Raw genomic sequence first — 13,885 nt, forward strand, 5'->3', positions numbered from 1 at the left:
GTGGTGGTGCTCCAAACCTCGTTCCCCACAAGAACAAATATAGGACATTGGTCCCAGCATCTGATGAAGATCATCTTATCCGAAGCTACAACATTTCGTACTTGGTAACTCTTCATTTTCAAGAGCTCGGCGAACTTTCCATCGCAGGCGGTGATGTGGCTATTCTTGAACGGATGTTCATGGCTGGCTTCCGGTTTCCATTCTCGGTGATAGCTCAGGAACTTGTGGTGTATTTGGGGGTGGCCCCCTCTCAAGTCAAGCCAAACGGATGGAGGTACCTATTCGCCTCCTTCATTCTAATGAAGGCTCGAGCTCCAGAAGAGGATGTCTATTGCTAAGTTCCTCACAATGTACCATGTTTCTTTGAAGCGAGATGACACTGTGGAGCAACTCGAACAATAGAGAGTGGAAACAACAAGTCTTCAAAGTCTTCATCCAGTGGGAAGTGGTCGAGTCATCATTCTTCCCCGAGGACCATGAACTTACCGACGAGCAACTCGACAACGTCGACACCATGATTGCCTTCTCCAAGGTTGAGGAGAATCAAGACAAGCTGGATTTTGACCGGCTTGTGACGAATGAGAACATGCGGAATGTTCTTAGATATAACATCCCGATTTTGGATGTCCCTTACTTGAAAGTGAGGGAGAACAAGTCTCAGAAGCCGAAGGAAGGCTCTGACGCTGCTACCCGAAAGGGTAAAGAAAAGGACTAGGAAGGATCAAAAAAGTCTATGGAGCCGAAGGAGGATGGAGGCCGCTGGGTCATATCTTAAATCCATCGTCTTGGGTTCAGCGGTCCGAGATGCTCCGATTCGTGCTGAGCCCCTGTCGGTCGTTATTCTCGAGGTCCAACCGACTCAGAATGCTGCTGAGGAAGCCGTGCCTTGGGCCCATGAAATAGGTGGAGTTTTGAAGCTACGTGATAAAGATGAGGTTGAGGTAAATGCTTCAGACAAGGGTGGAGCTACCCTGCCAACCGTCGAGACTGAGGCTACAGTGAATTCAATCCCAGTGATTGAATTAGATCGGCCAGAGTCGCTGATTGTTTGTGTTGAAGCCGAGGTTGAGGCTCAGGAGAAACCGACATCTGATGCGGCTGCTAGTTTTGGTGGGGTGGCGAGGTCCCTAGATGCCCAAGTTGGGTCAAGTGGCGAAGCTGCCGGGCCAAGCAGCAGGCCCTTTGTTAGCCTCGGAGCTGACATGGTCGGTCCGAGCAGCAGGCCCTTTGTTGGCCTTGGACTGACAAAGTCGGGCCAAGAGCCAGGTCTCTTCCCGATTCCATCGAATTCTTCAGGCCGGCTCAAGAGTATGAGGGGCTTGGGAGGAATAACGTTTGGCCGAACCCATTATGAACGCGATTTAGGCCCTCATTCTTGCCGACTATCTTAGAGGGAGTACAGTTGGGTGTAGTCCGCCGAGGAAATGATCGAAGCTTTGGTTCAGCTGCAAACCATGGCGAGTTTCTCATGACTCCCTTGTTCGGCAGTAACTAGTGGACAACCTTGCTCTCTTTGACCAGCATAGGGGATTTTCTCGGGATCAAGTTCCGGTTGTAGCTGAGCTTAGGCAACGGGTTTCCGAGCTTGAGTTTGAACTCGATCAACGACAGTCCCTGGAGTCTGAAGTGGCCAAGTTGAGCAAGCTCCTTGCTCAGCGGGAGCTAGAGTTGGCTAAATAAGATGAGTCGATCGTTGATGCCAAGCTGAGGCCAGAAGCGGACGAGGAGACTAGCCGCAGACTTTCTGCCGAGCTGGATGCAAGGGCTTGGGAGTTGTCGGAGTTTAAGATTCTTTTCAATAATGTTGAAGCGAAGTACTCAGACATCTCGTCCAGCAATACTCTATTGCAGTATGAATTAGGCATTGTAGCGGGGCAGAAAAGGGCCACCAAAGAGGCTTGGAAGGTTGCAAAGGAAGCTCAACGAGCAGCAGAAGAGAAGCTAAAAGAGGCCGAGTCCGGCAGGTAGGCTGCTCTGGAAGATCTGCTAAAGGCTGAGTCCAAGTGCCTGGAGCATTGGAAAAATCCAAGCACTATAAGTCGAAGGCTGCACATTATAAGTAGAAGGCCAATCGGTATCATAGCCAGATTCTAGCCTTCACCAAAGTCCGAGACCAAACCTGGGTTAATGGTTTTAGCTGGGGTTTTGGTTCTCTTAAGAACTTTGTACTTAACCCTTCGACCCCTTGCCTGAATTACACCGAGCTGCAGTACATGGATTTTATGGACGTTCCCAATGAAGCTATCGAAGAGCTCAGGGGGATAGGCCAGGAATTGATTCCAGACGTCCCGAATTGGGTCGAAGAGGATGTTGAGTAGGCGTATTCAGATGCTCCGGCCAAGACTGCTGATGTTGGGGCTTCTGGGGCTAGCCGAGACTCTGATGACCCGAGTGCCAAGGAGCCTTAGCTTCTTTTATTTTGTAGATTCGGCAGTTTTTTTTTTTTTTTTTTTGATACTTCACGTAAATTTTCCATCTTTAATGAAACTTGATTGAAAATTAAAGGACTTTTAATTTTAACAAGTGTGTGCAAAAGTGTGCAACAAAATATCACAATACGGAAAATAAAGAGACAGATATTTTGTTGACGAAGTGGAAACTTTATTAAGAGAAAAACCACTCCGGGGCAGTTAAACCTAGTTAATCCACTATTTAGAAGACAAAACTAGTAACTAAGCAGTAGCACTCACATACCCTTATGCAGTGGTCGAACCTTGAACTCTGACGTGTAACCCAACATGAACCCCTCCCAACCAAGTCATCTACTTGAAGGGGTCTTTAATGAAATCCTTTACCTTAGGGTCAACCCCTAAGATACACTTCAATTCAGTACAGCAACAACACTTGGTAACGGCTTGAGAGAGAACACTTCAGCACAATAATCCTCACAATAAACTCTCTACGCTCTACGGAATTCACTACTAAATTCTTACAATTCTCTAGCCTAGGGGCCTCTATTTATAGGCTACAGAAGACCTAAATTGTGTCTGATTAGGTTTTCCTAGGCCCCGTCCGGACGGTAGACATAAGGCGTCCAGATGGACAACTGTGCGATCGGCTTTCCAAATTCGCTGAAATTCTTTCCTAAATTGAGCCACGTCCGGACGGTTGCACTTTAGCTGCACGCAATTTCCATATCAAGGCTTGGTGAGTCCGGACCAAAACAGCTGTCATCCAGATGGTTGATCTGATGCACGCAATTTCCATATATGAAGCTCAAGCATCTAGACCATGAAGACTAACGTCCGGACGTCTGGATTTTGAATGCACGACTTGCCTTATGAATGATCACGTCCGGATAGGAACACACATCGTCCGGATAGTTGCAACTGCCTTCCTATATCTGTATTTTGGAAAGAAATCCCATAGTTGATCGAACACTGGATGGTGTCCAGAAGGCTCAATGAAGCCATTGCCATGCTCGATGATAAGTACGAAGAAAAGTATAACCAATTGCAGCTTGAAATCCAGCAAAAGGGCAGGGGAAAATTTCTCGAGTAGACAATCTCTTGAACAGGTCTTCCCCATTCGCTGAGTGTATCATGGCAGTCCAACTGCCAGAAAAATTCAAAATTTTGGCTATCCAAACTTATACCCGGGTTGAGGATCCTACCAAGCACCTGGACAACTACAAAACGCACATGGATCTGCAGGGGACTCCGCAGGAACTGGCCTGGCGAGCCTTCCCACTCACCTTGTCCGGTTCTGCCCGAGACTGGTTTCGAAATCTTCCACCGAGTTTCATCACAAGTTTTGAAGATCTCGGACGAAATTTATAACCCAATTCCTAGTTGGGTGAAAATGGAAGAAGCCGTCCGATCAATTGATGGCGATGCGCCAAAAGGGAGACGAGTCTCTGAAGGATTATGTGATTCGGTTCAATCAACCAAAGCTCATGGTTGATAACCCAACTGAGGAGATGGTTTATGCTGCTCTTTACCAAGGATTATGGGTGGAAGAGCCCCTCATGTCCGAGATTGCTCTCAATCATCCTGAGAATCTGGCCAATCTCACGAATGTGATTGAGAAATATGTAAACCAAGAAGAAATCCTCGCGGCTCTGAGGGAATTGCAGAAGCAAAAGATTGAGGAGTCAAGCAACCCCGGGAAGAAAGAAAAAGCTCGGAAGGAAGAAAAATGGACTGAGACCAAAAAAGAGCCTGCGAAGTATTACCAGTTTTCCATAGATGAGTGGACTCCGTTGAATTCTCCCATTAACGAGGTGTTGATGGAAATCAAGAGGGACCCGCAGTACGAGAAGCTTTATCCACTTCACAAGAAGTACGTGAAAGAAGAAAACAGAAACAAATTCTGGGCATTCCATAATGCATGAGGCTACATCACCGAGGAATGCAGAAACCTCAGAATCTTGATCTAGAAGTTCATCAAAAACGAGAAACTACTCCGTTTCATAGCAGCTAACCAGGGCCAGCCTCGGTAGAATCAGGAGTCTCGGAGGCATCAAGACCAAGAACTGAGACACAGAGATTGCTCCCCTCAGAAGCACCAAGAAAATCATCAAGACAGACGAAGGGAGGAACCCCGTCGGGAAGAACCTTGACGAAATAAAAGCATAAGCTACAGCAGAGGCACACGGGGTCGTGACCCACGTAATGAACCGGTTATCGCCGACATCTGAACTATATTCGGAGGCTTTGGCGGAGGAGGAGAAACGAGCGCAGATAGAAAAGCCTACACTCGGTACCAGAAACATCAGGAGGTGATGACTGTAGAAAGACCCCACAAATCCCACCGAAGGGAGTCCATGGTGGTGGGGTTTTCAGATGAAGATTATGCAAAAGTTTCACTTCCTCATACCGATGCGATCGTGGTCACGCTGCAGGTAGCTAGCCACCGAATCCACCAAATGTTCATCGATAACGAGAGCTCGGCTGATATCCTATATTGGTCGGCCTTTCAGTACATTGAGATTAGCCCGGAAAAGGTGATCCTGGCTACCTGCCCTTTGGTGGGGTTTATCGGGGAGCAAGTCCAGCCAGTCGGTTCTATCGAACTCCCTGTAACGGCCGGAGATTATCAGGTTACAAAAAATATCATGGTTAAGTTTCTGTTGATCGATAGACCCTCGGCCTACAATGAGATCCTCGGATGGACAACCCTCAACGATCTGAAGGCAATTACTTCCACATCACATTTGAAGATCAAATTCCCGACCAAGAGAGGGGTTGGGGAAGTAAGGGGAGAATAGGGCGTGGTATGCTAGTGCTACAACATAAAGATGAAAGGAACCCCTTCACGGGGTAATTGCGTGGAGAGAGGAGAGGAATAGCAATTACAGCCGGGAGAACCAACCGAGGAGATGGAAGAATTTGAAGTAGGGGGTAAAGAGAGAAGAGTAAGGGTCGGGTCTCTGTTATCTCCGGACATCAAAGAATCCTTGGTAGCTTTCCTTCGAAGTAATACTGACGTGTTCGCCTGGTGCCATGACGATATGCCAGGAATTGATCCTTCGGTAATTTCGCACAGGCTAAATGTCGATCCAAACTACCGACCTGTCAAGCAAAAAAGAAGAACCTTGCTCCAGAAAGAAACCAAGCCATACATGAAGAAGTGGAGAGACTATTGAAAGCAGGTTTCATCTGAGAGGTGGACTACCCTCAATGGCTGGCCAATGTTGTCTTAGTGAAGAAGTCAAGCGGGAAATGAAGAATGTGCGTGGATTTCACCGACCTTAACAAGGCATGCCCAAAAGATAGTTTCCTTCTCCCCCGGATGGATGTCCTAATCGACTCCACCTCGGGGCATGAGCTCCTAAGTTTTATGGATTCCTTCTAGAGGTATAACCAGATCCACATGAGCGAGGTCGATGAAGAGAAAACTTCCTTCATCATTGACCGAGGGTTATATTGTTACAATATGATTCCCTTTGGTTTGAAGAATGCCGGGGCAACCTACCAAAGGCTAGTCAACAGAATGTTCAGTGACCAAATCAGGAAGAATGTAGAAGTAGTGGATGACATGCTGGTTAAGAGTCGGAAAGCGATCAGCCATCTGGCTGATCTCGAAGAAACTTTTAACACACTAAGAAGATATCAGATGAAGTTGAACCTGGTGAAATGTGCCTTCGGCGTCTCATCAGGAAAGTTCATGGGGTTCATGGTCTCGAGTAGAGGGATCGAAGCAAATCCAGAGAAAATTCGAGCTGTGCTGGAAATGCAAGCTCCCCGTACAACAAAACAACTGCAGCAATTGACCGGGAGGATTGCAGCCTTGAATCGGTTCATCTCTCGATCAACGGACAAATGTTTACCCATCTTCAAGATACTTTGGAAGACGTTTGTTTGGAGCAACGAGTGCGAAGAGGCTTTCTGCTAGCTAAAAGAATACCTAGCCAACCCACCACTCCTAAGCTCACCAGAAGAAGGGGAAATTCTCTACCTATACCTAACAGTGTCGCCATCAGCTGTTAGCTCGGTTCTAGTCCGAGAAGAGTCTGGAGTGCAAAAATCAGTATATTTCACTAGCAGGGCGCTACACGGAGCCGAATGAAGGTATCCCCAGATTGAGAAGTTGGCCTTCGCCCTCATCACTTCAACTCGGAGGTTGAGACCATACTTTCAAGCACATGCTATAAGGGTGCTTACAGAGTATCCTTTGAAAAAAGTATTGCAAAAGCCCGACCTCTCGGGTAGGTTGGTAAATTGGGCCGTGGAACTCGGAGAATTTGACCTAGAATTCTATCCGAGAACCACCATCAAGGCTCAAGTTCTGGCAGACTTTATTGCAGAATTCAGAAATCTTCCTGAAAGTCAAGAAATACTCTAAAAAGAAGTGTGGATAGCGTATGTCGATGGGTTATCCATGAAATCCCGGAGTAGAGCCGGGGTAGCCTTGATAACACCGGATAAGGAGGAAATTGTAGTGGCATTGAAGTTAGATTTTCAAACCACAAACAATGAGGCAGAGTACGAAGCAGTAACAGCAGGTCTCAGCCTAGCAGAAAATCTCGGGCAAAAAACCTTGAAAAACTTGCAGGCGGTGGTCGGCCACATCCAAGGTGGATCTGAAGCCAAAGGGGAAAAAAATGATAAAATACCTAGCCAAGGTTTTGAGTTTTTGGGACAGCTTCGAACGAGTGGTGGTCACTCAGATCCCAAGAACCGAAAACAAACGAGCTGATGCATTAGCTCGACTAGGGTCGGCAACGGATGAAAAGATTTCAGCCTCGAAACACTGAGTAATCGTTCTGGACAAGCCTTCTGTGGATGACCCTGAATCGGTGATGCAGATCAATGATGCCTATGTAATTCCCCAACGGGCAAGAAATGTGGTTGAATATTTGAAGAACGGGCAACTGCAGAACGATAAAAAAAAAGCTCAGAAAATCAGGATGCAGTTAGCGCGGTATACTCTAATTGGTGAAACCCTATATCGCCGAGGCTATACACTCCCACTCCTAAAATGCCTCTCAACGACTGAGGCCGAATATGCATTGAAGGAAATTCACGAGGGAGTCTGCGGCAGTCACTCGAGGAGTAGAATGTTAGCGCACAAGGCTGTACGAGTTGGCTACTATTGGCCAATAATGAATCGAGAATCGATGGAGATGGTCTAAAGATGTGACAAGTGCCAAAGGTTTGCAAAGTTACACACCAACCCCCCAACAGAACTCAGCTCGGTCTCTTCACCATTGCCGTTTACCCAATGGGGGGTTGACATTGTAGGGCCCATGCCTACAGGAAAAGGGAATTGCAGATTTCTAGTGGTCGCAGTAGATTACTTCACCAAATGGGCAGAAGCGGGGCCTTTAATGACTATCACAATCGGGGCAATCAAAAATTTCCTCTGGAAGGCGATCATATGTAGATTCGGGATACATTACACCTTAGTAACTGACAATGGAATGCAGTTTGACTGCAAACCATTCCAGGACTGGTGCGCCGAGCTCAAAATCCAACATTTTTTCTCATCGGTATTAGGGGTGTACAAGCGGTTATAACCGGCGGTTATTGGCTAAAACCGCTAACCGCTAACCGCCTAGCGGTTATTTTTTTTTTACCAACCGCAACCGCTAACCGCCTAGGCGGAGGCGGTTATTTTTATAACCGTCGGTTAGCGGTTATAACCGGCGGTTTGAAACCGCTTTCAAATTCTGGTTTTGGGCCGGGTTTAGACCGGTTTTGGGCCGGGTTAAAATCAGTTTTGGGCTACTTTTTATACCAGTTTTGGGCCGGTTTTGGGCCATTTTTTGTACAGATTTTAATTTTTTCAAGAAAAAAATTTAATACTTTTTGGGCCTTTTATCCTTTGTTACAAAATTAATAAATCTAAATACAAAATTACAAATCCAAAACACATAACCAAATTCAAATCTAATTTTTCAAATCCAAATAACCAAATTCAAAACCAAAAAATTACTAATCCAAACATATTCTAAATTCCAAAGGTAACTCCTTAAAAGTGATTAAAGCATTTCGTAATAAATATCACTCCCTAAATTGGAACATCCTCCCCATCATCATTGATATTAATTCGTTTTCTCATTTACAAAGCAAATATATAATCTGAGTAAAAAAAAAAACTTTAGAATCATAGAAGTAGTAGACTATCTTCATCATTGATTTCACCAGTAGCATTTCCATCCTCTCTTCTTCCGCTCTATCCTCCCATGCATTAAACTGGTTCTTTGATCTGAGCTTGATCGTTCATCTTCTTTTCTTCTTCATTTTTTTTTTTTTTGAGAGAAAATCTTTTCTTCTCTTATTTGCCTATAAATATATATATATATATATATATATATATATAAAAGAAAAAAAGAAAAAAAAAAAAAAAAAGAAAAAAAAAGCACAACAACACCACCCATATTTTTGAACGATCAGTGAAAAGGGAACGTGCACAAGTATGGGTCTCAAATTGGGATATGTATTATGTCAAACACGTGGATTTCACAATCAATAGACATATATATATATATACACGAGATCGGCAGAGATGAGAGGGCAGAGACGACTTACGGCTGAGATGAGATGGGCACTGGGCAGACGAGGGGGCGGCGACAAGGCGGCTGAGACGAGATCGGCAGAGATGAGAGGGCAGAGACGACTTACGGCTGAGACGAGATGGGCACTGGGCAGACGAGGGGGCGGCGACAAAAATGAAAATGGAATGGGGAGACCTAAACCTAAAACATCTGAGATGAGATTGTTTATATATATTATCAAAACGGCGTCGTTTTGGGCATTGCTGAATGCCCAAAACGGCGTCGTTTTGGGCATTGCTGAATGCCCAAAACGACGCCCCTTTAGGCTCATGTCAGTTTTAGTTTTTTTTTTTTTTTTTTAATATATATATATATAAAAGCGGTTAGCGGTTATTTATAACCGCTTTTAAAACCCTATAACCGCTAACCGCCTCCGCCTAGGCGGTTAGCGGTTATTTATAACCGCTTTTAAAAGCGGTTAGCGGTTATAGCGGTTAGCGGTTAGCGGTTATAAGCGGTTATAACCGCTCCGTTTGAACACCCCTAATCGGTATATCACCCTCAGTCAAATGGGCAGGTCAAAGCAACAAACAAAACTCTGGTGAAGATATTAAAGAAAAAACTCCCGAAACGTAAGGGAGGATGTGTGGAATATTTTCCGGAAGTCATGTGGTCGTACCGAACAACACCCAGCTCAGTAACTTCAGAAACTCCCTACTCGCTAGCATTCGGAGTCGAAGCAGTGATCCCAGTCGAAATAGTTTCCCCGAGCTTTCGCATTCAGTATTATAACCCCGGATTCAACAGTGAAGGATTAAAGCTGCACCTTGATCTTTTCTGGAAGAAAAACGAGAAGAAGCAAGAGTCAGAACTTCTGCTTATAAAGCAAAAGCAGCTCGGTATTATAACAAAAAAGTAAAGCCCCGATCGTTCAATACCAGTGATTGGGTGCTTCGGAGGATAACTTCGGCCACTAAAGACCCCACAGAAGGGAAATTGGGGCCAGTTTGGGAAGGACCATTCTGAATTATCAAAATCAACCCAAAGGGAGCATACCATCTTGAAGATCCAAATAGGAAGAAGCTGCAACGACCATGGAATGCCGAGCATCTCCGAAAATATTATATGTAATCTGCATGTTTTTTAACTTTATCATTTATCAATGAAATGCAGATTCAGACATCATATTACATCCATAGACAACATTCGCAAATTACATGACTCGAATCACATTGAGGGGATTCGAGCCGAGACTTGAATCACGTTGAGGGGATTCAAGTCGAAAAAATTATATGACTTGAATCACGTTGAGGGGATTCGAGCTGAGACTTGAATCACGTTGAGGGGATTCAAGTCGAAAAAATTATATGACTCAAATCACGTTGAGGGGATTCGAGCCGAGACTTCAATCATGTTGAAGGGATTCAAGTCGGAAAAATTATATGACTTGAATCACGTTGAGGGGATTCGAGTCGAGACTTGAATCACGTTGAGGGGATTCAAGTCGGAAAAATTATATGACTTGAATCACGTTGAGGGGATGCCGAGACTTGAATCACGTTGAGGGGATTCAAGTCGGAAAAATTATATGACTTGAATCATGTTGAGGGGATTCAAGCCGAGACTTGAATCACGTTGAGGGGATTCCAGTCGGAAAAATTATATGACTTGAATCACGTTGAGGGGATTCGAGCCGAGAACAATTATAGGACTCGAATCACGTTGAGGGAATTTGAGCCCAGACTTGAATCACGTTGAGAGGGTTGAAATCGGCAAAATGCCGAGACTTCAATCACGTTGAGAGGGTTGAAGTCGGAAAAATGTCGAGACTTGAGCCACGTTGAGAAGGTTCAAATCGGAAAAATTCTAAGTGTAAAACTTAGATGATACTAGATATACCAAAATCTACACTTAGCCAAAATTGACTAAGTGTAAAACTTAGACAGTATTAGTACCACATATATAACAAAAAAAAAAAAGAAGGGGTACAAAAAGGTACAACACTAGCACAAATTTTGTTCAAAAATGCCGAATGTCATGTATAAAAAAAAAGAAAATGCAAAGTCTTACAAAAATGCTGAAGCTAAGACGGCGAAGCTAAAAAAAATAAATAAATAAAAAAATAAAAAATAAAAAATAAAAAATAAAAAAAAAAAACTAGCTAAGGTTTCTCGGTATCCGGTTCTTCGGAAACTTGAGCAGCAGAAGCTTCAATATCAACGACCTCAGTCGAAGCGTTTAAATCCGCCGGCTCAGTAACCTCACCAACAGGTTCAGCGTCATCACCAACCCGATCCGGGACATCGGGAATCAAGTCTCGGCCTATTCCTCTCAGCTCTAAGATAGATTGCTCGGGAACGTCCATAAAGTCAGTATAGTTCAGCTCGAAAAAATTTGGAGAAGGCGTCAAAGGGTTAACCACAAATTCTTTAAGGGAAACAAAACCCCACCTAAACCCGTTAACCCAAGTTTGATCTCGAACCTTGGTAAATGCAAGAATCTGACTATGAAACCGATCTGCCCTCGCTTTGTAGCAAGTGGCCATCATTTATAGTGCTTGGACTTCTTCCGAAGCTTATGACACTTGGATTTCACCTCTTGTAATCTGCCCGAGCTACTTGTGAACCCGATTCAACCTCTTTTAGCTTCTCCTCAACAGCTTTTTGAGCTTCTTCGGCATTCCGCTGAGCTTGTTTGGCGACTTTCCTTTGTGTTGTTGCAGTGCTCAGATCGGCCCCCAAAGTTGTATTACTGCATGATGTAGCTGAATACTTCACCTCGACATTATCAGTGTGAGTCTTGAGTGCGAACATCTCGCGAGTCCTCGCATCCAACTGGGCGGATAATCCTCAGCTAGTTTCCTCGACCGCATTTCGCCTGAGCTCGGCATCAGCAACTAACTCATCATGTTTGGCCAACTCCAACTCTCGTTCGGCAAGAAGCTTATTCAGCCTAGCCACCTCTGATTTAAGAGATTGTCTTCGAGCCAACTCGAGCTCGAGCTCGGAAATCTGTTGTTGAAGCCCGGCTATGACCGGAACCTGGTCTCGGTGGAAACTCCCGTGCTGGTCGAACAGTGCAAGGGTATCCACCAATTGCTTCAGAGCAAGGAAAAGGTTTAAAAAAAAAAAAAAAAAAAAAAAAGAAGGAAAGAGAGATCAAAATAAACTCACCATGGTCTGAAGTCGGACCAATGCATCAATCATATCCTCAGTTGGAATGAACCCAGCGGTGCTTTGCCCTAAGTAATTGGCCGGGGTCAGAGCCCGTATTACATCCATAATCAGCCCAGCCAAGCGCTCTTCCAGTGAGGCCTTATCATATTCGTATTCCCGGGCTGGCCTAAAAAACCCGATGGAATCGTAAGTAGACATTGCCGTTGGCCCGACCTGGTCGGTCCAAACGCCGACAAAGGGCATGCTACAACTTGGCTCTGCTTCCTCGACCACAGGATACACTGAGGGCCTGTTATTTACCATGACGACCGCGCTATCAGCTTCGGCCGGGATGGATCCCGCATCATCACTGACTTCAACCGCCACTTCTGGCTGCGATATTTGTCGGGTCTCGACCTCAATTTCTACCTGTGCAGTCAGCAACTGGGGTAAGGCCGAATGACTTTCAGGAAGGGCGGTCTGAGCCACTTCTTCCCCAGCCATGGACGTAAGAGTCACATCTTGGCCCGCAGGCTGCGCGCTAAGCACATCTTCATCACGGAGCACTGGTACTCCGCCTAGTGATAGATGATGAGGCGTAGCCTCCTCCTCGGCATCCTGAAGTGAGTGTTCGGAGGTGATCATCGACAAGGGTTCGGCGCGAATGGGAATACCCTTAACTACAGAACCAATTGATTTGAGATACAACCGTGCCGCCTCAATCCTTGGTTTTTTCTTAACAGGCTCCCTCTCAGGCTCTTTGCCCAACTGAGGCCTTTCATGGGAAGCCTTTGATTTTCCCGCCAACTTCTCGGTAGCCTTCAGCTCGGTAGTTTTCTTCTCGACGGCTTTTTTCTCGGCTGCTTTCTTGGCTTTAGCTTCCTGCTCGGCATCGATCCGTTGGGCATTAACAAGAAGCTTCTTGACAGTTTTTGGAGCCTTTTCATGCTCCTTAGATTTCTTCGGTCCCTCGGGAACTTTTTCCTTACCCTTCCGGGTAGCAGACACGGGATCCTCCTTTGGTTTCTAGGATTTACCCTTCCTCACCTTCAAGAAAGGAAGATCGGAAATAGGGATGTCGTAACCAAGAATATTTCGCATATTCTCATTTGTTACAAGGTGGTTGAAGTCCAGCAACACCGACGCCTCTTCGGCGGGCGTAGCCTTCTCAAAGGCAAGCATGGCGTCAACATTATCAACCTGCTCATCAGTTAGCTCAGGGGCTTCTGCAGCCCCGACTCTCATACGAGCCCATTCCCGGGGTACCCTTTCGTCCAAGGACGTTGAGGACCCGGCTCTCTCCCACTAGCCGGAGACTCTGAAGATTTGCTCCTTCCATTCTTTGTTGTTAGAATATCTCCAAGTCAGGTGGATGAAGGACAGTTTCTTGTGAACGGTAAACTCTACCATACCATCTCTTCGGAAGCCAGCTCGGTAAATTGTGAGGAACTTGGCTACAGACATCCTCTTCTGAAGCTTGATCCTCCAAAGGATGAAAGAAGCGAACAGGTATCTCCATCCGTTCGGTTTTATCTGAGATGGAGCCACCCCCAGCTGCAATAGCAGTTCCCTGGCTATCCCAGTGAAAGGGAATCGAAATCCTGCCATCAGCATTCGCTCGGTAATTGCCACGTCGCCGCCTGCGATGGAAAGTTGACCAGGCTCCTGAAAGTGGAAAGTCATGGAGTCCGGGATATCGGTCAAAAGTTTAAAGGAAATCGATCAATGGTTTGAAGGAGATCGGTCAAAAGTTTGAAGGAGATTGGTCAGCAATTTGAAGAGGAACGGG

At 45.6% G+C, this 13,885-nt stretch overlaps 1 protein-coding gene across 1 annotated transcript; it reads right to left on the reverse strand.

The window, feature by feature from the left end:
* Positions 1-11,790: 11,790 nt before the first annotated feature.
* On the reverse strand, positions 11,791-13,341 carry LOC133856730 (uncharacterized). The gene is made up of 3 exons (XM_062291780.1): positions 13,144-13,341; positions 12,115-13,086; positions 11,791-12,006 (listed from the first exon to the last, which is right to left on the reverse strand). Exons 1-3 carry the CDS (start codon positions 13,339-13,341, stop codon positions 11,791-11,793), a joined length of 1,386 nt encoding a protein of 461 aa, XP_062147764.1.
* Positions 13,342-13,885: the final 544 nt, after the last annotated feature.

This window comes from Alnus glutinosa, chromosome 14 (genome assembly GCF_958979055.1).
Source record: "Alnus glutinosa chromosome 14, dhAlnGlut1.1, whole genome shotgun sequence".
NCBI lineage: Eukaryota > Viridiplantae > Streptophyta > Magnoliopsida > Fagales > Betulaceae > Alnus > Alnus glutinosa.